Source organism: Tamandua tetradactyla, chromosome 3 (assembly GCF_023851605.1).
Source record: "Tamandua tetradactyla isolate mTamTet1 chromosome 3, mTamTet1.pri, whole genome shotgun sequence".
Lineage (NCBI taxonomy): Eukaryota > Metazoa > Chordata > Mammalia > Pilosa > Myrmecophagidae > Tamandua > Tamandua tetradactyla.
This window is the reverse complement of record NC_135329.1, coordinates 121840578-121866751: the sequence shown is the minus strand read 5'-3', so window position 1 is coordinate 121866751 and position 26174 is coordinate 121840578. Positions and strand designations below refer to the sequence as shown.

Genomic DNA, 26174 nt, shown 5'->3' with positions numbered 1-26174 from the left:
TCCAATGTGAAACAAGCTTATTTTATCAATCGTAAAATTAATTTTCAGTTTCAGTTTTTTCCTCAACCCTTGAATAGATCAATAATGCCTCCTCTTTAGCTCCCTCTTCAGATTGACCGTAGCATTGCAACTTCCTTTTGCAGAAACGATATCAGCAAGCCTGGGAGGATGTCAAGATGACCGGGTATGACCTGAAAGCAGATGCCATTGAGATCCAGCATGCCAAAGCTTCCAGGGAAATTGCCAGTGATGTAAGAGCTCCTCCTTGCTCAGGCGTAACAGACACTAACTAGTAGACTCATGGGGTTTAACCCTGTATTAATCGCTACTAACTTAATTCCCTAGGAATTATATTTAAATAAAATGCGGGGTTTTTTTAAATTGTTATTAATGTGTTGTTTTAAAACCCCACATCCAAGAACAATTCTTATAATTTGAGGACTCTCTTGGTTGGGTCTGCATTTCTTATGTTTAAGCACTGGCTTTTAATTTCATTTCAATATCTTCTCAATATCAGTTAATTACTTATGGGGCTTTAATGTATACAGAGACTTGCCTTGTTTCACAAAGTGTAGCATGCATACTACTGGTGGTTCTGGGGATAATTTTATGTAGTAGTCCATGGCCAAACATTTTTTTTAAATATTCATATGACTGGGGTTTTTTAAATTTTTTAATTTTTGTTTATGTTGTTTTACTGTGTGCTAGAAAAACATTGATTTTTTTTCCATTTTGATAGGGTAATAAATTTTAAATGTTTGCACTTTAAAAATTGATTTAAACAAAGAATCAAGTTGATTTAAAGTAAACTTTCAAGGTGATACTTGTTTTGGGGATACTGCGAGGGTGGCCAACAATGACTGAAATTTCGGAAACACTGGACACACTTTTACTGGGAAGATAATCCAAAAGCTTAGTTCTCGCCTTAGAGATGATCACAACAGTTTCCTGTAAATAGACGTAGAAGAGAAATCAATGTATCAAGACATATAAAATTTACAAAATGTATAGTATGAATTTTAAAAACCAATGTCAAAAAAAGAAAAGGATAATTAAATGAGATGGAGTTATACTGAACAGGCTTCCTTGGGAAAATGAGTTTGGAAAAATGTTCTTTGTTCTGTCCACATCCACCAGTACCTGTACAAAACTGCTTATGAGAAACAGAAAGGCCATTATGTCGGATACCTCAATGCCAAAGAAGACCCTAAACTGTCTTGGGCGGCAAAGGTGTTAAAAATGCAGAATGACCGGCTGTACAAAAAGGTCTACAACGACCACAAGGCCAAGATTTCCATCCCGCCTGACATGGTGTCCATCAATGCTGCCAAAGAAGGCCAGGCGCTGGCGAGCGATGTGGACTATCGCCAGTACCTGCACCAGTGGTCTTGCTTTCCTGACCAGAACGACGTGGTCCAAGCCAGGAAGGCCTATGACCTACAGAGTGACGTGAGTGCTGGGAGGGCATCGAGGGAGGGCGCGGGATAGAGAGCATTTCCCAGAAGGAAGCCTCTGCTTTGCCCCATGGCTCCTTCCCAGGCTTTGCAAAACCAACTCTCCCTGTATAAATGCTGTGCCTGAAGATTTTACTGTCTGTTGATTGTCCACCTTACTGCCAAGCTTATTCAGAAAGTTTTCATTTTTGATTCTTAAAAAGAATGAAATGAAAATTTTTGTAGACTTGTTCAAGGGTATAGTGTGTGTAGTTTATTAAACATAAGAATTCCCGTGGCCACTCAACTGTGTGTTAAAGAAGGACAGAGCTGCCTTTTTAAAAATTTATTCCGAAGGCTAGAGGCATAATCCAAAACTCCCTAGTTTCTCTTAATAGATCTTCACAACCAGATTACATGGGTTTCATTCATTTCTCTTAGGCAGTTTTAGATTTCCTCATATTCTCCATCTTCTGTAACTGATAGATTTACATAAGATTATTTATTATTTGGATAAAATAGAAAGATTCTTTTATTAATCTGAACTTGGTTCCCTTAAGATTCAAGGGATACATTCTTAAAACGAATGGGTTTGTTACAAGAAAGTATGCCCATCACTTGAAATGAATTACCTAGCAATGGATTTAGGCTGATTTCTGCAGAAATACAATCCCTTCATTAATCTGAACCACATTTATACATTGAGATATGCACTCAGATCAGATTCTTAAAGAGTGAGGAAGAGAAGCTTCAGTATCTGTATATAATCTTCTTCAAGAATCCCTTCTGAATGTGAAGTACCCATCATACTTTAAGTACTAAAACATATGTCATTCTTTATTAAGGAAGAGATTTTTTTCAATATTTTCCACTCCTCTTACTACCTTTGTAGCCTGACATATGTACCAGATTAACTAGCTATTAATTAAAATGCTATTTCTGAGCAAAATAATGGCTTTTTTATAAAACTGATAACTTGTCCTAAACATAGAGCAATTTTATTTGCATAAGCACCTTCTAGTCCATCTTAAGAATTTTGATATTTATCTTGGGAAGCAGGTTTAGATTTTTTTTTTTTTTTAAATGCAAGCCCTCATTCAAAGGAAGGGGCTGTCTTGGGAAAAGAAAACTCAGTAGAGACTAAAATTGTGGAACTAGTGAGTAAATTCTTATCCTTTTAAAAACATTTATTGACCACACAACATGCCAGTCATTGTGCTAAAAGCTAAAGATACAAAGGTCAGAAGAGAAGAAGGAAAAAGACAACTCCTGACCTAGGGAGTTCACATCAATAAAAAAGAAAATGTTTATTAATAAAAATCAGTAAAAATTAGATGGGTGAGAAATGGATCCCTGGTGCTAAGAAAAGAGAGGTCAGGAAAACTTCTCTGAGGATGTGATGATATAGAAGGATATGAAGGAGAACAGGCGTTGGTTCTATGAGGACACCAGGACACCCTTGCAGAATCACCAACATATGCAAAAGGGCTGTCTGCAAACCACAAACTACAGTGTGGTCAGAATGCACAGGTCAAAGGGAAGTCCATATGAGCCACAGCTGGAAAAACAGATAGGCACTAGTGTTAGCCAGTATGTCATCTTCCAGTCCATGTCAAAGATTTTCATCTTTATTCTAAGGCCAAGGGGAAGCCTTAGGATAGGGGGATTATTGTGACATCAGATTTGAAATTTTTAGTTTTGCAATGACCATTCTGGCTGCTGTGCCAAAAACTCGCTGAGGGGCTTATAAATGCTTTAAGAGTCTGCCTGGGCGCGTATGATGATTACCTAAATATTATGTTGAAACCTTCTATGCATCCCCTATGCATTCCACATCATTCTGTCTTTTAAGAATGCCTGTACCTGTTCCAACACAGACTTTCTGCCACAGAAAACAAAACAAAGCAGAGCACACAATGCTGTGAATGTAATTGACAACCCTGAAGAAAACACTTGAAAATGATTAGAATGGGAAATTTTGTGTTATCTGTTGCCACCATGAAATGCACATTCTGCTGCTGCATATGAGAAACTATGTCTGTAGGGCCAATGCCCTGTTTTTATTATTTCTCATAGAAAATGAAATACAAAATGAAAGTTTATTTTTACCTAACTTTGTTTCCTTTCTCAGGCCATCTACAAGGCTGACCTGGAGTGGTTGCGTGGCATTGGCTGGATGCCTGAAGGGTCTCCTGAAGTGTTGAGAGTCAAAAATGCCCAGAAGATCTTTCGGGACAGTGTCTATCGGACACCTGTGCAGAAATTTAAGTACACCAGTATCACTGACACACCTGAAGTAGTCCTTGCTAAATCGAATGCTGAGATTATTAGTATTGTACGTCATTTTCCCCTCTATGTTAAAATTAAATTAATACTATAGATAAATGATAACTACTCTGGTAATTTATTTCTAGGATGATGATATTGATGATAACAGATTTTTGATAAGTAACACTGATAGAATTATCTTATTGTTGCTTATTAATTTTAAATGAAAATGCAAAATATTAAGTAAAGGTATTATTATAGACCTCGTCCAAATAGAGCAGATTATATGAAAAGATTCTAAAAGTCTTTGCCATAATATGAAAAGATTTGGGATCAGAAGATTTGAAAGTTGTGAAATGGAACTAGCAAACTACAAATTGTGAACTAATTTTATTATTGATTCTTTCCGTAGCCAAAGTACAGAGAAGTTTGGGACAAAGATAAAGTTTCGATCCACATCATGCCAGATACTCCAGAAATTAATCTAGCCAGAGCAAATGCTCTTAATGTGAGCAATGTAAGTACCATGATGAACTCTTTCTGTTTGCAAAGTCACCCAACTGGTGCTATAATATCCCCCATTGAGCTTTCACAGCCCATGCTGGGGGTGGGGAAGGCTTCTTGCCATCAGCCCTTGTGTGGGCAGGGCCATTTACTGGTGAGCCAGTGTCAATATGACAGAAGGGAAAAGGAAATAAAGACAAAGGGGATGAAAGCAGCGGAGAGGCACACAAACAAGAAAGGGGACTTCAGATTGGAAAAACTCAAAATAATAGAATTCTTTGCAAAATTCTGTACAAATTAATCTAAAAACTCTAAGAACTTAGAGTTCTTTCTAAGAAGTTATTCATTAGCGAAATTGACCCTAGAAACAAATAGAAAACATATAAAGAGAAATTAAGAAGGTTGTTAATGAGCTTTCTGCCCCCACCAAATGCCAGGCTCACCCAAATGATGTCACAGGAGAATTTTTTCAGAACTGTAGAAATAGACTACTGTTGAGCAAAGTGTAAGAAGAAGAACCATGACAGTTAACAGAATTTGTCAAAGACCCAGTTTACAAAAAAAACCCCACAAAACTGTAGCTCAATAATAATGAAGAAAATCTTAAATAAAATATTAACAAATTCAATAGCACATTAAAATGTACAACTAGGGTTCACCTCAGGAATGCCAAGAAGGTTCCATGCTGTATAACCTAATAATAGGACAGAAGAGAAAAACATATGCTCATTTTTTAAAAATTTATTAATTAAAAAAATAAAATAAAACAACATACATAATCAGTAATTCACAATATCATCACTTAGTTGCATATTCATCATTTCTTAGAACATTTTCATTAATTCAGAAAAAGAAATAAAAAGACAATAGAAAAAGAAATAAAACTAACACAGGAAAGAAAAAAAAAACTATACCTACCATACCCCTTACCCCTTGCTTTCATTGATCACTAGCATTTAAACTAAATTTATTTTAGCATTTGTTCCCCCTATTATTTTTTTTTTATTCCATATGTTCTACTCCTTTGTTGATAAGGTAGATAAAAGGAGCATCAGACACAAGGTTTTCACAATCACGCAGTCACATTGTGACAGCTGTGTCATTATTCAATCATCCTCAAGAAACATGGCTACCGGAACACAGCTCTACATTTTCAGGCAGTTCCCTCCAGCCTCTCCATTACATCTTGATTAACAAGGTGATATCTACTTGATGCATGAGAATAACCTCCAGGATAACCTCTCGACTCTGTCTGGAATCTCTCAGCCATTGACACTTGGTCTCATTTCACTCTTCCCCCTTTGGTCGAGAAGGTTTTCTCAATCCCTTGATGCTGAGTCTCAGCTCATTCTAGGGTTTTTCTCAATCCCTTGATGCTGAGTCTCAGCTCATTCTAGGGTTTTTCTCAATCCCTTGATGCTGAGTCTCCGTTCATTCCAGGATCTCTGTCCCACGTTGCCAGGAAGGTACACACCCCTGGGAGTCATGTCCCATGTAGAGAGGGGTAGGGTGGTGAGACTGCTCGTTGTGTTGGCTGGAGAGAGGGGCCACAACTGAGCACCAAAAGAGGCTCTCTTGGGGGTGACTCTTAGGCCTAAATTTTAAGTAGACTTGACCTATTCTTTGCGGGGTTAGGTTTCATATGAACAAACCCCAAGACTGGAGGCTCGGCCTATAGCTTTGGTTGTCCACACTGCTTGTGAGAATATCAAGAATTCAACTTGGGGAAGTTGAATTTCTCCCCGTTCTCACCACTCCCCGAAGGGAGCTTTGCAGATACTTTTCCGCTCACTGATCGAATCACTCTGGGATTCATCGGGGCATCACTCTGGACAAACCAGCAAAATCTCATGTCCTACCTGAGATTCCAAGTACTTATGGTGTTCAATCAAACTATCTACATAAGCTATATTAGGAAATGCACTAGTCAAAATATAAATTTTGTAACTAATAAACATTTTTTGCTTTAGTCTCACACAGAAGGTGACATTTTAAAATATTAATTACCATCTATTTTCAGTACCCTGCAATAATGACATTCTTTTGTTCTTCCTCATGCAAAAACATTTTTAAAATTGTACCTTGTACATTTCACTATTATTATACACTCTAGGTATTCCTAGATTATACCATCTCAATCTTTAACATCTTTCTTTCTGATTTCATTTATGTCCCCAGCTCTCCTCCCTCTATCTTTCTCACATGCAGCTTCATTTAGTGTTTTAACATAATTATATTACAGTTAGGTAATATTGTGCTGTCCATTTCTGAGTTTTTGTATCCAGTCCTGTTGCACAGTCTGTATCCCTTCAGCTCCAATTACCCAATATCTTACCCTATTTCTATCTCCTGATGGTCTCTGTTATGAACAAAATATTCCAAGTTTATTCACCAATGTCAGTTCATATCAATGAGACCATACAGTATTTGTCCTTTAGTTTTGGGCTAGTCTCACTCAGCATAATGTTCTCAAGGTCCATCCATGTTGTTACATACTTCATAAGTTTATTCTGTCTTAAAGCTGCATAATATTCCATCGTATGTACATACCACAGTTTGTTTAGCCACTCGTCTGTTGATGGACATTTTGGCTGTTTCCATCTCCTTGCAATTGTAAATAATGCTGCTATAAACATTGGTGTGCAAATGTCCATTTGTGTCTTTGCCCTTAGGTCCTCTGAGTAGATACCTAGCAATGGTATTGCTGGGTCATATGGCAATTCTATATTCAGTTTTTTGAGGAACCGCCAAACTGCCTTCCACAGTGGTTGCACCATTTGCCATTCCCACCAACAGTGGATAAGTGTGCCTCTTTCTCCACATCCTCTCCAGCACTTGTCATTTTCTGTTTTGTTGATAATGGCCATTCTGGTGGGTGTGAGATGATATCTCATTGTGGTTTTGATTTGCGTTTCTCTAATGGCCAGGGACATTGAACATCTCTTCATGTGCCTTTTGGCCATTTGTATTTCCTCTTCTGAGAATTGTCTGTTCAAGTCTTTTTCCCATTTTGTAATTGGATTGGCTGTCTTTAACATATGCTCATTTTATTAGATTTGATAGGTAAATTTTATTTTTGAAAATAAAATCTTAATAAAATTGGAATAAATGAATATTTTCTTGACATCACTAAAAAAATCTCAAATGTCAGCCTCATCCTTAGTAAGTAAGCATTCCATTTGAGTCAAGGATAAAAAGGGAAAAAAGGATGCCTGTTAATATCATAATCATGTAATATTTTTTGGAAGTATTAGCTTACAGAATTACAGAAGAATAAGAAAAAAGTATTGAAAAGAGAGAGCAAAATTATTGTTTGCAGAAGATATAATTATATGCCTGGAAAAAGCAAGATCATCACTTGAAGAGCCATTAAATGCAATAAGAGACTTTGATAACAAAGGTGGCTACAATTAAAGTTCAAGAAAGGTACCACCTTCATGGATCACAGAGATTTCTTTGGCATAGAATAAGCATGACATTAGAAGAAGGGTACTTAATATAATTCACCATGGTTTGGAAAATTTGCACCCCTCCAGCAGAACAATAAATCGTGGCTAAAGAAGAAGCCTGCAAAGCAGATCCTCATCGTATGCCAAACCACTCCAACAACTCTATTGTAATGAGCCACTTGGAGAAATATATTTTCCAGTGTTTGGGGAGAAAATACAATTTTTTTAGGGCTCTGAAATTGTCTTTTGAGGTGAGAATCAATCTTATGGAGCAGTGCTCTCCTGCTGCCAAGTGGCTGGATTGAGAGGCAGTCAGTGCTTCATTGCAGGATCAATGACTTAGCCTTTTCGGTTTGAGCCACAGGCACCTTTGGCAGGAGAGTTTCAGGTGCTCTCTTTAGCACAATACATTTCTCAGCTGGAAATGCCAGAACCCTACCATTAATATCATGATGTAAACAAGATTACTATTCAAAATTGTGCCAAAAGTAAAGTATATTAGTTTTTAGATATTAATGAGAATGGCTTGTCTTGGAAGAAATCAGACATCCTATTTTCCTTATACATGGTAACACCACTACTATAATCTTGATAAAATCCACCATTCATAATTGCTTCCATCACTTTAAGTAGCACTACTTTGTAGAATATTTTAACATGATTTTATAGGTAACAAAGGACACCCACATTAAATGGACTCTTTTAATCCTCACACTAACAACTTGAGTAAGACATTGTTACTTTGCTTTTATCAGTTGGGAATGTTGAGATTTAAGAAGAATATGGGGGGAAAAAAAAAGAAAAGGGCAGGGGCAATGGTGGCTCAGTGGCAGAGTTCTTACCTGTCATGCCGGAGACCTGGGTTCGTTCCCGGTGCCTGCCCATGTGAAAACAAACAAACAAAAAAGAATATGAAGCTTGCCCAAGTTCTCAACATTAGTAGGTGAAAAAGTTAGATCTCAAACTAACTTTTTTTTTAGTTCAAAGAAAAAATTTATAGTTGAATCCCCCAAACAAAATGTTTTACATAAGAAAATAAATAGTATGACTATGTAATAAAATAAATATTTAAAAAGATAGCAATAACAAGTTTACATTTGAATGTGGAGAATACATTTCCTTTTCTACAGAAAAGAAGTCAATTTTTAAAACAGGCTCACCCAAAATTCATATAAAACTTGTTCATGCTTGAAAGAACAGACTTTATCTGAATACTCATTTCTCAGATATGCAAAGGCTATGAAACTGTCAGTAATTGGAATTCACCTCCCCTTTCTGCATGTACAAACTCCCATACTGCTTGGTATATCTGAAGTATACATTTAAATTACTGTGATTTCTGTGTCAATGCCATTGTCATTATATAGAAGGTGTCCATTTAATACAAATGTGTTTAAAGCATATATTTTTAAGATGATCTGTGAAAGAGTCACTGCATTCATTTGCTTGTCTTTAAAAACAAAAAGGTAACACATTTAAAAATATAGCTATTGGGTGGGCCATGGTAGCTCAGCAGGCAGAGTTCTCACTTGCCATGCCTGAGACCTGGGTTCATTTCCCAAGACCTGCCCATGTGAAAAATATATATATATACCTATTGCATCAGTTATACTTCAGCAGATCTTACATTCCCAAATAACATGCACCATTAATCATATAAGAAGATCTAAGAAACTGTATTGAGAATACACACAAATGTTTATAATTCTGAAGTTTACAAAATTGAATTGAATTGAAGAATTAAAGAAATTCAATAATAGCCCATTAATGTCTGAACTTATCCCAATACTACTAATTATAAGAGCAAAGGAAACCAATGAACGCTTTTATGTTATGTGTGATATCATGAATCATGAATGACTAGACTGAGGCAGTGGTTTAAATTAAAAGGAAAGAACTCTTGTCAAGCTCAGATCTTTGGCCTGCAAACACCATTACATGTTCCAGTACAGTGGCACATAGAATGATTCTCTCACTTGTTCTCTTTCCTTTAATTGGATTTAAGTTCTGGGACCTCTAGTGTCCACCTATCATATTCCTTCAGCTCACTCCCTTGGAACTGTCAGTCAATTTAAATCTCAAATGGTATCTTCTTTCTTCTCCTCTTCAGAAACTTTACCGAGAAGGATGGGATGAAATGAAGATGAGCTGTGACGTGCGGCTCGACGCCATTCCTATCCAGTCTGCCAAGGCCTCCAGGGAGATCGCCAGTGACGTAAGCGTGCCCGTGTTAACCTCTCAGTCTTTTAGATAAATGCCCCCGGCATCAAGACTACGTGTCGTGATCCGTCTGCTTTGTTCTTCCATCTCCAGTATAAGTACAAGCTTGAACACGAGAAGCAGAAAGGACACTACGTCGGCACAAGCAAGGCCAGGGACGACAACAGGATCCGATGGGCACTCATAGCTGGCAAGATTCAGAACGAGAGAGAGTACCGGCTGCCCTGGGCCAAATGGAAGACCAAATTCCAGAGCCCTGCAGACATGCTTTCCATCTTGCATTCTAAAAAATGCCAGACCCTGGTCAGCGACATTGATTACCGCAATTACCTGCATGAGTGGACGTGCATGCCCGACCAGAACGACGTGATTCAGGCTAAGAAAGCCTATGAACTGCAGAGCGACGTGAGTGGGCTGTATTTTGTGATGCGCTCCTCTAGCATTTTGCTGTGATGCCCAGAGGATTCATGACATGAAAACCTTGTATGATTATTTCAGTTCTTCACACAAGAATTTGACGTTAGGGAAACTTTATGGTATGATTTCAGAATCACCAAGGCCAAGAACCACCTGGAGTTTGTACTGAGAAACCACTGTTAGCGTGACTATCATTCCTAATCCTATCAAATTAAAGAAAACTGTGAGATTATTATTCCTGTAGAGTTTAGGTAGCAATTGAGGTTTAAATCATAAGTCAAATATTGGCTGCCCATGGACAGGATGTAGCTAAAGATACGCTTTTTCAGTTGACACTGTTTAAAATGTTTTTTTAGATTTAAAATCAGTTTTAAAAGATTTTTAAATCTGGAAATTTTGTGGACCAATTTGGATTTCCCGTTTCTCTAGAAGAATCAGAGCAATGCAGCTCTGGTCCCCTTAGCAATAATAAAATCTCCCCCCCTCCTTTATGTAGAACATATATTTATCAGTGTGCCATACTACCTGGCCTCCTACTTAATTTATTTGTTACCTACCCGGCTTCTTGAGCATGTCATCCTTGACTTAAATAGTATTTAAATTGTATTTCTTCACCAGACAAGTAGAACAGATAAATAGAATCATATGACCAGGGCTGTTGAATTCTATCCTGTCCTGTTTTCACAGGCTATTTACAAAGCTGACCTGGAATGGCTACGTGGGATTGGGTGGCTGCCAAATGATTCCGTTTCTGTCAATCACGCCAAACATGCTGCGGATATCTTCAGTGAGGTATTCCCTAAATGCCAAGATTTTACCCTGCCGTTTAGTACATTTCCAAAAGACCAAAGCAAAAATACATGTGCCAAATTGCAGTCATCCCATATCAGCAGTTTTAACAATGTTACCAGCTGTAGTTTAGACCAGATGGATATTTTCCCAAAATAATCTGGTACTGTCCCTATCACTTTACAGAACCAATTCCACAAAATAATATGTAAGCATTCACTGGTGCTTAGAATTGTATAAATGGCAAAATTTTTTTCATCAACGATAGCAAAAGTTTGTCTAGCTCAAAAAATGTACTAACAGTAAAGTGAAGCTAAATTATACATTAACATAATTTTGGGAACTAAGCAAACTTCCTACTTTAAAATCTGTGGGAGCTATAAGAAGCCAAACCACGTGTGCAAAAGAAATTGCTGAAAAGAAAGCCTAATTGCCACAAAGATGCCGTCAAAATATGGTCCTTTGTGCCTATAGGGAGAAGGGCCTCTCAGCTCACACAGGAACAGTAAGCACAACTGCCTAAAAGATATTTTTCTTCTCCACAGAAAAAATACCGCACGAAAATAGAAACTCTTAATTTTACCCCTGTGGATGACAGAGTAGATTATGTGACAGCAAAACAAAGTGGCGAGATCCTAGATGACGTAAGTATGTGGCTGTTGTTATAAAATGCCCAGTTGTGTGGATGTCATTCCCGAAGGTTTTCCACCTCCTTAAACTCAGGATACAGTCATTGTCTGGAACGGATCTTAATCATGGCAGTTATGGGTGCTGGAAGTTGTTGGGACAACATCATGTTTCCTTAACATCAAGTGACTTATTCCTTTTGCCCCCTTATTTTTAGATTAAATACCGGAAACATTGGAATGACATAAAGTCGAAGTACACCCTCACAGAAACCCCCCTGCTGCACACTGCCCAGGAGGCAGCCCGGATACTGGACCAGGTATGGATGTTACCTGAATGCCTGGGACTTTGTCTGGGGATGGAGAACCATAAGACAACTGCATTTCTGAGATTTATGCACACGAATTCTTCCTCCATTCTGATTCTTCATTTAACTCTTCCTTGTTGCTCTCTTTTAGTACCTCTACAAGGAAGGCTGGGAGAGACAAAAAGCCACAGGTTACATTTTGCCTCCGGATGCTGTGCCATTTGTTCATGCCCAATACTCTGGTGATGTTCAGAGCGAGGTAATTTATCCCTATATACACGTACTTTGCAAAGGCTGCACTTTGCTTGTGAGAGAATCCGACTTTGTGAAGGTGACACCTTAGGGGGTTCTTTTCCTTTCTGCTTGGCACACTTAGCTGGGTATGGTAATGGTTAGGGTATCTGCCCCCCTTTTGATCCTTTCCCTATGATCTTGGGTTTTCTTTTTTTCTCCATTTCTTTAAAAGCTATTGAGTTCTTTACTTTTTCTTACATTCACTGGCCTTTCTAAAATCTCTAGGCCTTCAAATAAAGATATTGTCAGAATTAGAAAATAAGTATATGTTTTTTTTTCCATTTGAAATGGGATATTTCTTCATATTTATTTATATCAACACTTCTTTTTATTTCATCTTGGGGGGTGTCATACAAGACGTTGAGGAGCTGAATTTGCTGATGTTCCTTAGCAAATGGTCAAAGCCCCCCTTTGCCTTATATACTTGTCAAAACTAATGAAACTATATTTTTCTTTCCACCAGCTGAAATACAAAGCTGAACATGTAAAGCAAAAAGGCCATTATGTTGGTGTTCCAACGATGAGAGATGATCCTAAGCTGGTTTGGTTTGAGCATGCAGGCCAGATTCAGAATGACAGACTATACAAAGAGAACTATCACAAAACTAAGTCCAAAATCAATATACCTGCTGATATGGTATCCGTCTTGGCCGCCAAGCAGGGACAGACGCTAGTCAGTGATATTGATTACCGTAATTACCTGCATCAATGGATATGTCATCCTGACCAAAATGATGTTATTCAAGCAAGGAAAGCCTATGACCTACAGAGTGATGTAAGTGACTTTTATTTCTTAATTGTCTGGGATGATACATTCTGAGAATTCTAAACAACATTCAGAACTACTAGTCTCTGAAATTTGAGGCCATAAATATTTAGTTTGTGTCTAGAAGGAAACTGAGGCTGCATATGAGGTAGAGAAATATTGGGGCAGTAATCGAAAGGTAGCTTTGGTTATTGAGTGTGCTTTTCTGAGTAACTTGCAAAGCCAGAGCCATTCTTTTTAAAATCTGTGTCTTTTGTACCATCTCTGCCATTAGCAACTCCTTATTCACATTTGCATGGAAAATTATCAGCTGATTTGAAAATAATACTTGGTTTGGATTGAGATTGATGATTTTAGATGATAGTATGGTCAAGAGCCCATAAAAGCCCCAATCTTGCTTTGTAAAGCATCTCATTCCTCAAGTCATTTATGAGGAGTTGCTTGCAAGGTTCAAAGTAAATGGGAAACAAAGTACAGATTAGTTGCATGGGAGACCCAGTATTTCTTTGTGCAGAGGTTTGGTGAAGCTAGGGTGCAAAATGTGACTTAGACCACCTTCCACAGAAGCCTGACTCAAGCTCTCCACCTGTCATCAACAGTCTATAGGGAATAGAAACAGGGTGCAGCAGTGTGGCTGCTCAGGTGCACGAGGAAGCTAACCCTGTCTGGGACTTGGCATCACGACCAGCATGAAAACTGAACGTCTAAGGCAGTATCTGCATCATAGGTGCTGAGTGTGAACACCTCCCCTCTCAGGCTGCTGCTGCAGAATGACAATGGTGGAACTTTAAACACATGAGTGACCCTTCTTTTTCTGGCCTGGGGTGGGCCAGAGGAGAAACCAGGAGCTGGGAGCAGAAGGGCAAAAGTAGACTTGGCCTAAGGAGAGGCCTCCCCCTCTCTTGCAACTCCATGAACATTTACCCATGCGCTTACCTTTATCTGGTCTAAATACCTCACACACTTCCATATATAAATGTTTCAAATCCATCAAAACTACACCCTCCTTGGTAGAGCCTTATCTTAGGTCTGCAGCTGAAAGTAACAGCTCCCCCTCCCTTTAATTCCCATAGCACTTGAATGGCCTTTGTCCTCACAGTTCTGACCACTTTCCACTTTGTAAATGGATTCTCTACATCACAGACTTCTTCTTTATACTTTTCCCTCGAAACACCTAGCACAGAGCTTTGTTCATAATGACAGGCACAAAAAAAATAGTGCTCAGATAGACATAGGAAGTCCTGATTGAATGAATGAGACAATAGCCACTAGAAAAATCCTTTGAAAGTTTCCAAAACATTTTTTCTAATCTGCTGTCATCTTATGCCTAAATTATTTATATCTCTCTTCTTGCTCTCAGAACATCTATAAAGCTGACCTGGAGTGGCTCCGAGGCATTGGCTGGATTCCCTTGGATTCTGTGGAGCATGTGAGGGTTACAAAGAACCAGGAAATGGTGAATCAGGTAGGCAAAGCCTATTCTTTTTCTTGCCTGACCCCTGCCTGCCCTTACATTCCTATGTGTAGTGACAGACCTTTCTGAATCTCCTCTATTTCTTTGTAGATAAAATATAAGAAAGATGCTCTTGAAAACTATCCTAACTTTACAAGTGTGGTTGATCCTCCAGCAGTTGTTTTGGCCAAGATTAACTCAGTCAACCAGAGTGATGTAAGTGCTTTGCAAATGATAATGTTCATAGTATGGCGAGTTGTCTGTCATTGAATGCTTTGGCTTAGCTCTAGATACTTGCTTGCAAGAAAATTGGAGGCGTAAATTATAAAATAATCCTGGGGTGAGGGTAGGAAGAGTGCCTTAAAAGTCATTAGTAGGTGGTACACCATGTCCACTTTTAGATAATGTCTATATTCTTGTCTGAATTATTCTATTTTATTAGCCACTATTCAACCAAATAGTTGGTTAGTTTTGATCTCTAAACATAGATTATTATGTCAATAGGTAGGGCCTATGAACATTTAAATATGCATTTATAGTAATCAAAGGACATTGTTTTGTTTTGTTTATTCCCCTTAGGTGAAATACAAAGAAACATTTAATAAACACAAGGGCAAGTATACGTTCTCTCCAGATACGCCGTATATTTCCCATTCCAAAGACATGGGGAAACTCTACAGTACTGTAAGTTCCTATATCATTTTTTGTGATATATACAACACAGCTCCTAATTTTAAAGTCTTATTAGTATTAATATTCTTGGCTGATTTGGAGAGCAGCTAAACATGTAAGGAGATTTATTATTTCCATTGCATTTGGTCCTATTTATGAAAAGTAACACATTCAGTGTGAGTAGCTCTTATTCAGCTGGTATATTTGAACTTGTCTGATGTGCCAAGTGTGGTGTGAGGCACTGAGGAACTTAAGTGCAATGAGACACGCCCTTCAGAAGCTTATAACTAGTGAGAGGAGCAGACATACAAGTAAATAGATAATAAAGTAAATAAGCACTCTGGGTGCATAACTGAGCAACTACCAACAGGGAGAAGGAGAAAAGGCTGCTCCCTCTTGAACGGTCATGCACAAACATCTCCAGTCAACAAATGGAAGACTTGTCCTCTAAAATTTAATTCAGCCCATTTAAAAGATGGTGTGTGGGTGGGTGGGTGCACATATGCACGCCTGATGGGAAGCAATCTTTGATGATTTGCTCCCTAGGTGCAAATTCGTTGTCACGTTTATTACAATTGTTGATATAGTTAAACCTTCTTATAAAAGGTCTCAGAGTCTATAGATTTAGTTTGCAATAAGCCATATCACTCTGCCTATTCTTGGGTAGGTACACTAAAGGCTGTAAAGAAAGATTTAAGCCTTGACTTAGTCATAAATATTTTATCTTTTATTTTTAAGTTGAATATAGAGTTTTGTAGACAAATGTTCTTTGTTCTAGATACTGTATAAGGGGGCGTGGGAGGGAACCAAGGCCTATGGCTACACCTTGGACGAGCGCTATATCCCCATCGTCGGAGCCAAGCACGCCGACTACGTGAACAGTGAGGTCAGTAGGACTTTCTCTCACAAGTTTGAGCATCTTGATTGGGGAACAAGGGTCTGGCTAGAAAACCCAAGTGACTCTCCATGCTGTACCCACTTCACAGCTTAAATACAAAGAAACATATGTGAAGCAGAAGGGCCACTACCTGGCTGGAAAAGAGATTAGTGAATTCCCCGCTGTGGTTCACTCTCTGGATTTCCAAAAAATGAGGAGTGTGGTAAGCAAAATGTTCACTTTAACAGAGGATTTTTATATCTTATGTGTACTGTTGCATCTGCCTATTTGGAATCTGTCCTTTTTTCAAGAATAGCTGGGGGTTGGGGGGCAATAGGTTGGCGAGGAGTAATTCACTCTCAAAACTCTCCCCTACAACCCTGCCAGGTAATCTTGTGCAACTCTGAATGGCTGTGGGTTTTCTCCCTTTCTCTCCCTTCCTGACCACCAAACTCACAGTGAGGGCTCTGGATTTGGAAAAAAAAAAGAGAGAGAGAAAATACCAAGGTTACTATTTACGCTAGGTTAACAAATGATGAGGACATTTTAAAACAATAAGAATATATTAGTTATTTTTTTAACCTTAGTCTGTTCTAAAGATACTGACCTATATTAGAAATTATCTGAATAATTTACATCTTCCCTTTCTTATTTTTGTCTTTTAAAAATAATATTCTTTAGTTGAACTACAGAAGAGATTATGAGAATACCAAAGCAAATGTTCATATCCCCATTGATATGATGAATCACGTACTGGCTAAACATTGCCAGTACATCCTCAGTGACCTGGAGTACCAACACTACTTTCACCAGTGGACGTCTCTTCCAGAAGAACCCAAGTTTATATGTGCCCGAAACGCCCAGGAGATTTTGAGTGATGTATGTCCTTTCTGCAGTATGACTTAGTTATAGGTTTACCTGTCTTGGCCCTCCATGATCCAATTTCCCAGTGTTTATAAACTCCAGTGGTTTTCAATGCAAAGTAGCAGGAGTAAACACCTTTGGTGTGAAAATCCCCTTTGAGTCTTGGGACTCCTGTTAAAGATTTAAGGTGTTTAACACTAGACTAAGACTTAAGTATTGCTCTCCTCCTAAACTTCTTTAGGCCAGGACATTAAAGACCTCCCAACTGTTGAGAGGCCCGTCCTATGACCATTAAGCACTAAGCATAGCCATGGACTGATGGGAAATTATCAAAATGCTCAACTGTAAATTGAGTTGGCACCTGCCACCTTTCTCTGTTCCTTCTTTCTTGCAGAATGTATATAAAGATGACTTGAATTGGCTGAAAGGCATTGGCTGCTATGTTTGGGATACACCCCAGATCCTCCAAGCGAAGAAAGCCTATGATCTCCAGAGTCAGGTGGGCAATATTCCTAGAAAAACAAGCAGCTCTCTCAGTGGGCAGTTGCCCAGGCTGTCCCTGTGCCCAAGCAGAGAAAGCTGCTGCGACAGTCATCATAAAAGTTCCAAAGACCCCCTGCCCAGGTCAAACATCTCCTAGTGGCCCACTGTGGTGCCCCAGCCTCTCAGTATGAACCTCTCCTATGGTTTAAGGCACTGGGAAGTATTCCATAGAAAATTCCTCTCAAGCGTCTGTATCTTAGTTGATCAAGTTAAGTTGAAGAGAGTAAGATACAAAAGCATACTTTGGCCACGAGTAGGTAAGTTTTGAAATAAAATATAGATATCTGGAGAATTTTCTGGCCTGTGGTTTAGCTCTCCTAGGGCAGGTCTAAAGGAATGCCACAATTGAGGGGCTGCTGTCAGGGCTGGAGTATAGGCATGGAAAAGGCAACAAAATGAAGAAGGGGATCTGGGAAAGATGTAGACTCCACCCTTGGTCAAGAGAGACTATTCATTTTGGCAGCCACGTGAAGTCAGCAGGACTATAGAACAACAGTCTCTTTGTTAGGATTCATGCAGAAACCCAGATATAAAGGTACATCTAAGTTGGCAGGAAGTGCTGAAGCTGATGGCAGACCTGTATGTTATCATTTTTGGTGATTTGTGCTTTTCTCCACAGCTACAATACACAGCAGCAGGTAAAGAAAATCTGCAAAACTATAAACTTGTCACAGATACTCCACTTTATGTGACTGCTCTTCAAAGTGGCATTAATGCCAGCGAGGTGGGTCATCCTTGTACCTCTCTTCCAGTGATGTGCCACTGTTTGTCTTTACCTGTTTTCCAAAACAGAAGTGAATAACCCACCCTTTTTTGTCTGAAGGTGAAATATAAAGAAAATTATCATCGGATTAAAGACAAATACACAACAGTTCTAAAAACAGTGGATTATGACAGAACTAAGAATCTGAAGGATCTTTATAGCAGTGTAAGTTGAAATTTTTTTTTCTTATATTTGGGCCACCTTTTTTTTTTTCACCATCAGAGATTAATAAGAAAACAAAAGGGATAGGAACCTAACCCCCAAAGGTTTTCTAGGTTTTTTTCCCTGAAACTTCAAATTTGTATTTTGTCTCACAGGTCCTCTTATTTATAATTAAATAAGCCAATTTGAATATTGGTCTATTTCAGTCAATTTATGGAAACTCAGAACCTCTTCCCTTTTTGTAGATAAGTACTGTCAGAGCTATTCTTACTTGACCATGAGCTTGTCTTTTTCCTCCTCTGAACTGGTTAATTCAACAAACATTTTTTTTAAGTTTTTCTTTTTGAATAGGTTTAGATTTAGATTTAAAGGTTGCAAAAATAGTAAAGAGAATTCCTGCATACCCTACACCAAGCTTCTCGATAGTACAATTACAATGCTAATTATAGACTCTAACAAGATTTCACCAATTTTTCCACTGATGTCTTTTTCTGTTCCAGGAACCAATCTGATGGCCCAATGGCAGTTAATTGTCAAGTCTCCTTACTTTCCTTTGTGTCCTACTATGTGATAATCTCTCAGTCTTTCCTTTGTGTCCTTTATGATCTTGGCACTTCTGAAGCATTCTGGCCAATTATTTCATAGAATATCCCTCAATTTGGATTTATCTGATGATTCCTCCTGTTTATATTGAAGCTATGCATTTTTGGCAAGAATGATACAGAAGTGTTGTGCCCTTCTCAGTACAGCAGAGCAGGTGGTCCCTGATGTCAGTAACTGGTGAGGCCGGCTTCGGTCACTTGGTTAAAGTGCTGTCAGCCAAGTTTCTATACTGTAAAGTTACTGCTTTTCCATTTTTCTTAACTTTATGGATAATGTTCTAATATGGTTGTTACTTATTCTGTTGCTCAAATTGTTCCAGCTTTAGCCATTGGAAGCTCTTTCACACTGGGTCCTGTGCTTCCTTGAGATAGCCTGATCCTGGTGGTTTTGAGCACTTCCTTACTTTCTAGCACCATAGATGTACCAGGCTTATCTTGTATATTCCCTACTCCAGACTTGGAATCAGGCTATTCTTATAGGAGTCCTTTTTCTTTTTTTGGAGAATGGTATTCAGAAACCAAGATCTGAATGCTGGGTGTGCTCATTGCTACTGAGGTGTCTCTGTTACTGAGCCCTCTCAGTGGACAGAACTTAGAAATATAAATATATACACTAACCCTTAAATCTATATTTATTTCTATATCTATCCTTCCATATATATGTTTATAAACTTTGAGTTCATACTGATACCACCAATTCCATTCAACCCCACAGAGTTCATTCTAGCCTCTTCCCCTTTCCTCATTTGCAACTTCTTTTTCTGACAGTAAAAAACCTGGCTCTTCTTATCCAGTGAACATTTACTTACTTGTATGTGCATAAAGTAATTTTATAGTTGCTAGCCTATACCCTATGAGAAACAAATTTACTAACTAGGGTACAATATTTTGTGTACAGTTATTTTGGTCTATAGCCTTAGGGTAACCAGTCGAAGTACTTTTTCCAAAACAAGTTAGCTGTTTTCTTTTCCACCACCTTCTCCACCACCTTCAGTGTGGTTGTGTTATGCATTTGTAATATAATTACAATTATATTTGTTATCATTTGCATTTAATCTTGGCCCCCTCCCAATCCTGGTTCATATCTTTCTTTCTTTGTTTCTTTTAATTTACATATGGTAAAATTCAGTCTTTGTGCTGTACAGTACTATGGCTTTTGACAAATTCATAGAGTAATGTACTACCACTACAGTCAATGTACAGAAAAGTTCTAATGCCCACAAAATTTCCTCTTGCTGCTACTTTGAAACAAACTCTTTCCCATAGATCCTTCTTCCATGCCCTTCCCTGGCATCCACAGAATTGTCTTCTGTTCCTATAATTTTACCTCTTCCAGAATGTCATATAAGTGGAATCAGCCTTATAGGTCTGGTTTAGCAAAGTGTACTATACATGTTGCTGCATAAATAGATAGCTTATTCCTTTTTATTGCAGAACAGTATTCCATTCTGTGGTATTACCACAGTTTGTTTATTCATTCGCAGGTTAACATACATTTGAGTTGTTTCTACATTTTTTGATGACTATGAATAAAAGAAGTTTCTGTAAACATTCACACATAGGTTTTTGTGTGACCAGAAGTATTCATTTCTCCTGGACAAATACCTATGAGTGCAAACGAATGTTTGCACTCCCACTAACTACAAAAGAATAGGGAAGGATAAATTAATTATTTAAAAACTGCTAATGATCTTCCTCCTCCAGGGATGCCTAGATTGATGGGGATATTAATATGACATCAAAAACTGGTAACTGGCAGGCTTGGATAGAGAACACAGTAATGGACTATGAAACGGTGATTGTGGCACTAAACCAGTTATTCTCTTAGAAGCACTTGGATCCTACAGAGGGAGTCGATCTGAGGGTTTGTAGAGGGCCTCTAAGAAGGGCAGAAACAGTCTGCTACTTTGAAAACTAACGAGAATGCATTCACCCATATTAACAAGAAACATTTTAACCCCCTTCAGAACCTGTACAAGGAGGCCTGGGACAAAGTGAAAGCCACGAGCTACAAACTGTCTTCCAACGCCGTGTCCCTGACACACGCCAAGAACCAGAAGCACCTGCCCAGCATTGTAAGTCAAGAACCAGCATGACAGCCTGTGCCCCTCCTCCACTCTCCCCCGCTCCCTCCCCAGAATTTTTCTGGCTGATTCACGTGTTGCCCAGAAGTCCCCCTGGCACTTCCATGGGAGTATGCGGCAGTAATTCCAGGTGCTCCGTAAGGTTGAGCTTACTGCTTGCTCTCAAGGGTCCTCCAGTCCAGAGAATTCATGGATGTGAAGGCCACAGCCTTACGGGCTGCCTCCTGGGAATGACGTAGATATCCTCATGTTAGCCAGAAGTGCGGATGGGCAGAAGACATATTATACAATTCACAATGATTCTTTTTTAATAGTTATGTGGACTTTTTGATAAGAATAAGCCAATATATATGAAAACTATTACACCGTCCTCAAATAAATAATTTAAAAGTAAACAATAATTTTTATGACTATGAAATGTAAAAAAAAAAGTTTGTCTTTTGAGAGTCTACTTTTTTAAGGCAGAACTTTTCTTAACATATAAACACAATTATTTTTTAAAATCCTAAAATGTATGATCTGTTTAAATATAGCAAAAAGCTTTCTGACTTGTATCTTTTACACTTAAAATGTTTCTAAGTAAAATATCTTTTTGTAAAATCCCCTGCAAACGTTACTGCAGTTCTAAGACGGGTTGTTTTGTTTTTTCCAAAAAACAAAGACTTTCATCTCTTCATTTTGAATATTTTATATAACACTTCAGATCAGTATTTCTCAAACTTTTAAAAACTTTGATCCTCAATGAGAAATTAATTTTACACTGCTAGTCAGCACACATGCATACATCACATACAACTGAAATTTGTGAACTCCTTCTGACATAAATGTTTCACAGAAAAATACTTTACTTTAGACAATGCACTGTGATAATTTCAGTTTCGTCCTTTTCATTTAAATTCTAGTGACCCCAGTAAATTCATTTCACGACCCTCCAATAGAGACTTAGAGTGTAGGAAAAGACTTCCTTAGACAATATATGGAATTAATCTAAATTTTTACCTAGAGGAAATATTAACTTATATGATTTTGTCCAGATCCAATTTTATTTGGAAGACTGCACACAGACTAGCCCAAAGGAGTAAATTTTTCATATAGGAAGAGAAGTTTTGTAGGTAGGCTTTAGAAAGTCCAGCAGAGCCGTTTTTTTCCTTCAGTCATGAAAAAATTATAGAGGCATGATTCTATACAAACTGCTTTTGGAACAAGGCAGGACCTAAAGAAATTATTTAAAAGAAGGATTCCAACCTTAGTTTAAAAAAAGAGTTGACTTTTAATGCTAGCTATCTTCTTTATAAATAAACATTAGATGTAAGAAGGCTGTGATCTAATGTTCTGGAAAATACTAATGGGAATCTGAGTTAGCCTCTAGTCAGTAAAAGATTTTGCTAGAATTCTGACACAAGTACTCCTGTTTCCTCTTTTACTGAGATGCACACATCTCGGTTGTGAGAGAACTATAGTAATAGTATCACCTGCTAAGAGATTGGGTTCTATTTTCTATAGGGACCTTTTCAATCAATTCAAATAGTCATGGAACATGAAATAATAAGTCAATGTGGCTTAAGAACTAAATATAAGTGCCTAAAAACTGGTTTTCCCTTATAAATGGGTTGTGCTATATATTTTTTCAACCTTGTACATACTGAAATTCAAGGGTGTGCCTAATATGAAGGATCAGGCTCACTGACTATTAAAAACAAAGAAATCCCCAGGTGTATTTTTAAGGGCTCACTGACAGCATTGAAAAAACAAAGCCAAGATCACAAAAGAGATTATTTAAAACTTACATAAGTCTTCCAATTAGTTGTAGTGGCAGTAAAACATATTAATATTGGTAAGGGGTTTTAATAACAATGACTAATATTTTATAGTGCTTTATAGTTTAAAAAGTACTTTGAGATATGTAGCCTTATTTATCTTCCATTATTAGATCCAGCCCAGGATTGTGTGTTGCATTTACCTGTCACTCTCTCTCTCTCTTGAATTCTAAAGGAGTGGCAGGCGCTGTTAGACCTCTCTAGAGATGAGGAAACAAGCCCAGCCAAGTGCAGACCCCAAGTCGCTAGATCTCAAGTCATGCCCTCCTGCTCTTTTAATGATACCAATCCATTGCACTCCAAGATGATTTTTCTTTCTTTGTACTTTTTTTCTGTAGGTCAAATATCGGGAAGAGTATGAAAAGTTCAAAGCTCTTTATACGTTACCAAAAAGCGTTGATGATGATCCGAACACAGCACGGTGCCTCCGCGTTGGCAAACTCAACATCGACGTGAGTAATCCCTTCATCCACACTGAAGCCAAGTAAAATACCTACATCTCAGAAATCAGAGCTTTTTTCTATTAATCAGTGCAGCTAGCACTGACTGCGCATATGTGAAGAAGCTAAACGTTCTTTCAGCCCATGCTGCTGTATTTGTAAAATTTTCCCCAATATGAATCTGTAGAAAGTGTTGGAAAACTCCAGTCCCCACTCCGTGCCCAGCCGTTGGCTACAAGTAGGCTCCCGTGACCCCTCTGGCATATGGAAAAGCCGTGTATTGCCGTGAGGCTTCACACAATTTCCTGTATAATGGGTGTGTTGTTTTAACTTTGCAGCGTTTGTACAGGTCAGTTTATGAAAAGAACAAAATGAAAATCCACATTGTGCCGGATATGGTAGAGATGGTCACTGCTAAGGATTCTCAGAAGAAAGTCAGCGAGATTGATTACCGCCTGCACCTCCACGAGTGGATTTGCCACCCCGACTTGCAAGTCAACAGTCACGTCAGGAAAGTCACAGATCAGATCAGCGATGTAAGCCTACTTCCCATGAAATAGACTCACGTCTTTCTTCACCTCAGTCTCCTTTCAGTGTTGCTTTCCTGTGCATCTGTGGGTCTGGCTGATCGGAGAGCTGTTCTTGGAAGCAGGGCTCTGTACGCCAATGTGTATGGGACTTCCTCAAACTGGTCCCTGATGCTTTTGCTTTTCATTCCATAAAGTCACTCTGAGTCCAGAGTGTACCTATGTTCTTAGTGTTAAATGATGGTGAAATTCTTATTGCTGATCCCTTCCATCTATTAAAACCCTTAGATTGTGTACAAGGATGACCTCAACTGGCTCAAAGGCATTGGTTGCTACGTCTGGGACACTCCAGAAATTCTCCATGCCAAACATGCTTATGATCTACGCAATGATGTGAGTTTGCCTTGGTGTTTTAGAATATTTCCATCCTTTTATAGTCTAGAGCCAAGGGGATAGTATGTAAAATAGGGTTGTTGCTGCACACTGGTTGTTTAGTGTGGCTTAAGTCGTGTAGAAGATGTCTAAGATGAAAAAAGATGCTAAACAACAGAGTGCAGCCACCTTTCAGGAATGTACATGACATTCTTATTAGACAAGGCAGTTGAGCTGTCACGTTGCCCCTGGTGGAAAAAGGATCTCTGGCTCTTCTCTCCACCTTTTCGGTTATTTTGGAAAATAGAGTACAGAATTCTCTTTATAGGAAAAAAAATCATCTGTTAAGAGTTTGTGATGCTACAGGCAGGACTTATTTGTAAAGAGAGGACTTGCTAGGAAAATTAATACTGTGATCAAGATTTCAATAAGGAAACTTAATCTTTTCTGGCAGTATGGTTGTCAAGACTCCCAGAGGATTCTGCAAGATCCATATGATGATAGAGATTCCATATGGTTGGTTCGTGCTGATAGTTATACAACTGAGATGCATCCTGGTCTATCAACCAGTGTTTTTTAATATAAATCTCATGAGTTAAATGCAGCAAGTCCTCTTTGAAAACTAGCAATTTCTAGTATAAAAAACGACCCAACATAGGTTCATTTTCTTCTTCTCGGCAGATCAAGTACAAAGCTCACGTGCAGAAAACAAGGAACAACTACAAGCTGGTCATGGACACACCAGTCTACGTTCAGGCTGTCAAAAGTGGGAAACAGCTAAGTGATGTAAGTTAGAATTGGGGAAGCTTCTTTGGATGGCATTGGTTTTCAGGGAAAGGTCAAGTGAGTGAGGCATGCCTGGAAACAAACAAAAGGGCCACCACTCAAGCAGAAGTGGCTAAAAATAAAGGCTGGGCAGTGCCAGGCTATTTCTAACTGGGAAACAGAGTCACTCCTTAAAAAGTACAAGACCCTGTTCATATTTCCTAAAACCTGATGTGTGCAAGTAGTTTGCTGGGGTGAAGCTGTAAGTGTTCTAAGTCTATGAAATACTTTGTGTTTAGAGCTTTGAAGTTGCTCTTTATGTCCGGTGTCATAGATAACAGTTAGAGACTCATTTTCTAGACCTTGTGATAAATTAGAACTAACTGTGGTGGATGAGGAAGCAGGCAGGTTCTGAAGAGAGAGGTGTGGGCTGAAATCCAGCCTCTGTCACACACCATCTCTGTGGCTTCTGAAAAGCACTTATCAAGTCTTCTGAGCCTCTGCAGCCATCTCTGTAAAATGGGAACATGTATGTAAATATACACCATAATGCCTGAGACAGAGCAGGCAAAGCAGGCACAGAGCTGCTCTTTTTTGTTTGTTTTTTTTTAACCTCAAAGGTTAAAAAATAAATATTTGATCACACTGCTGAATTAGGATATTGGAAACCACTATTCTGGAACTTCTACTGGTAAAATGCCCCCTCTTCCATTCTTACACCTGAGCCATCTCTTCCACTTATTTCTCAGTGTGGGTGTCAGACCCTGACTCATCCTATTGGACAAGACCCAGTAATAGATAATTCTGCAGGGAAGAAAATTTAACTTAAAAATAAAGAAATGAACAAGAGACTCGGTTTCCATTTACTTTGCTTCTCTCCAACAATGCTGGCGCTGTCTGAGCCGACCCCCCTCTCCCCCCGCACAGGCCGTCTACCACTACGACTACATACACAGTGTCAGGGGCAGAGTGGCCCCGACAGTGAAAACCGTCGATCTGAACCGGGCCCTTCATGCCTACAAGCTCCAGAGCGAGGTGAGCAGTGAGATGCAGCTGAGGACGGGCAGACACCCAGCACACAGCCTCTGGGGACCAGGCCTGCTCCTCGGGGGTGGCCCACTGTGGGTACCTGAGGAAGTGACCTCAGCTTGGGTGTCCC

The 26174-nt window shown here is 38.8% G+C and overlaps 1 protein-coding gene across 21 annotated transcripts in view; it reads left to right on the top strand.

Moving 5' to 3' along the window:
* The window catches only part of NEB (nebulin), a 232784-nt gene that overhangs the window by 133202 nt on the left and 73408 nt on the right, over positions 1-26174 (top strand). For all 21 annotated transcript variants that reach the window (XM_077153803.1, XM_077153822.1, XM_077153820.1 and 18 more), the window contains 26 exons: positions 144-251; positions 1138-1449; positions 3565-3768; positions 4114-4218; positions 9765-9869; positions 9968-10279; positions 10979-11083; positions 11626-11724; positions 11925-12026; positions 12166-12273; positions 12772-13083; positions 14435-14539; positions 14639-14743; positions 15107-15211; positions 15978-16085; positions 16186-16299; positions 16758-16955; positions 17335-17439; positions 18103-18207; positions 18307-18411; positions 20978-21085; positions 23250-23363; positions 23690-23887; positions 24167-24271; positions 24932-25036; positions 25943-26050. In XM_077153803.1, the coding sequence (XP_077009918.1) occupies positions 144-251; positions 1138-1449; positions 3565-3768; positions 4114-4218; positions 9765-9869; positions 9968-10279; positions 10979-11083; positions 11626-11724; positions 11925-12026; positions 12166-12273; positions 12772-13083; positions 14435-14539; positions 14639-14743; positions 15107-15211; positions 15978-16085; positions 16186-16299; positions 16758-16955; positions 17335-17439; positions 18103-18207; positions 18307-18411; positions 20978-21085; positions 23250-23363; positions 23690-23887; positions 24167-24271; positions 24932-25036; positions 25943-26050 (3660 nt within the window). The remainder of the gene's footprint in view (positions 1-143; positions 252-1137; positions 1450-3564; positions 3769-4113; positions 4219-9764; positions 9870-9967; positions 10280-10978; positions 11084-11625; positions 11725-11924; positions 12027-12165; positions 12274-12771; positions 13084-14434; positions 14540-14638; positions 14744-15106; positions 15212-15977; positions 16086-16185; positions 16300-16757; positions 16956-17334; positions 17440-18102; positions 18208-18306; positions 18412-20977; positions 21086-23249; positions 23364-23689; positions 23888-24166; positions 24272-24931; positions 25037-25942; positions 26051-26174) is intronic.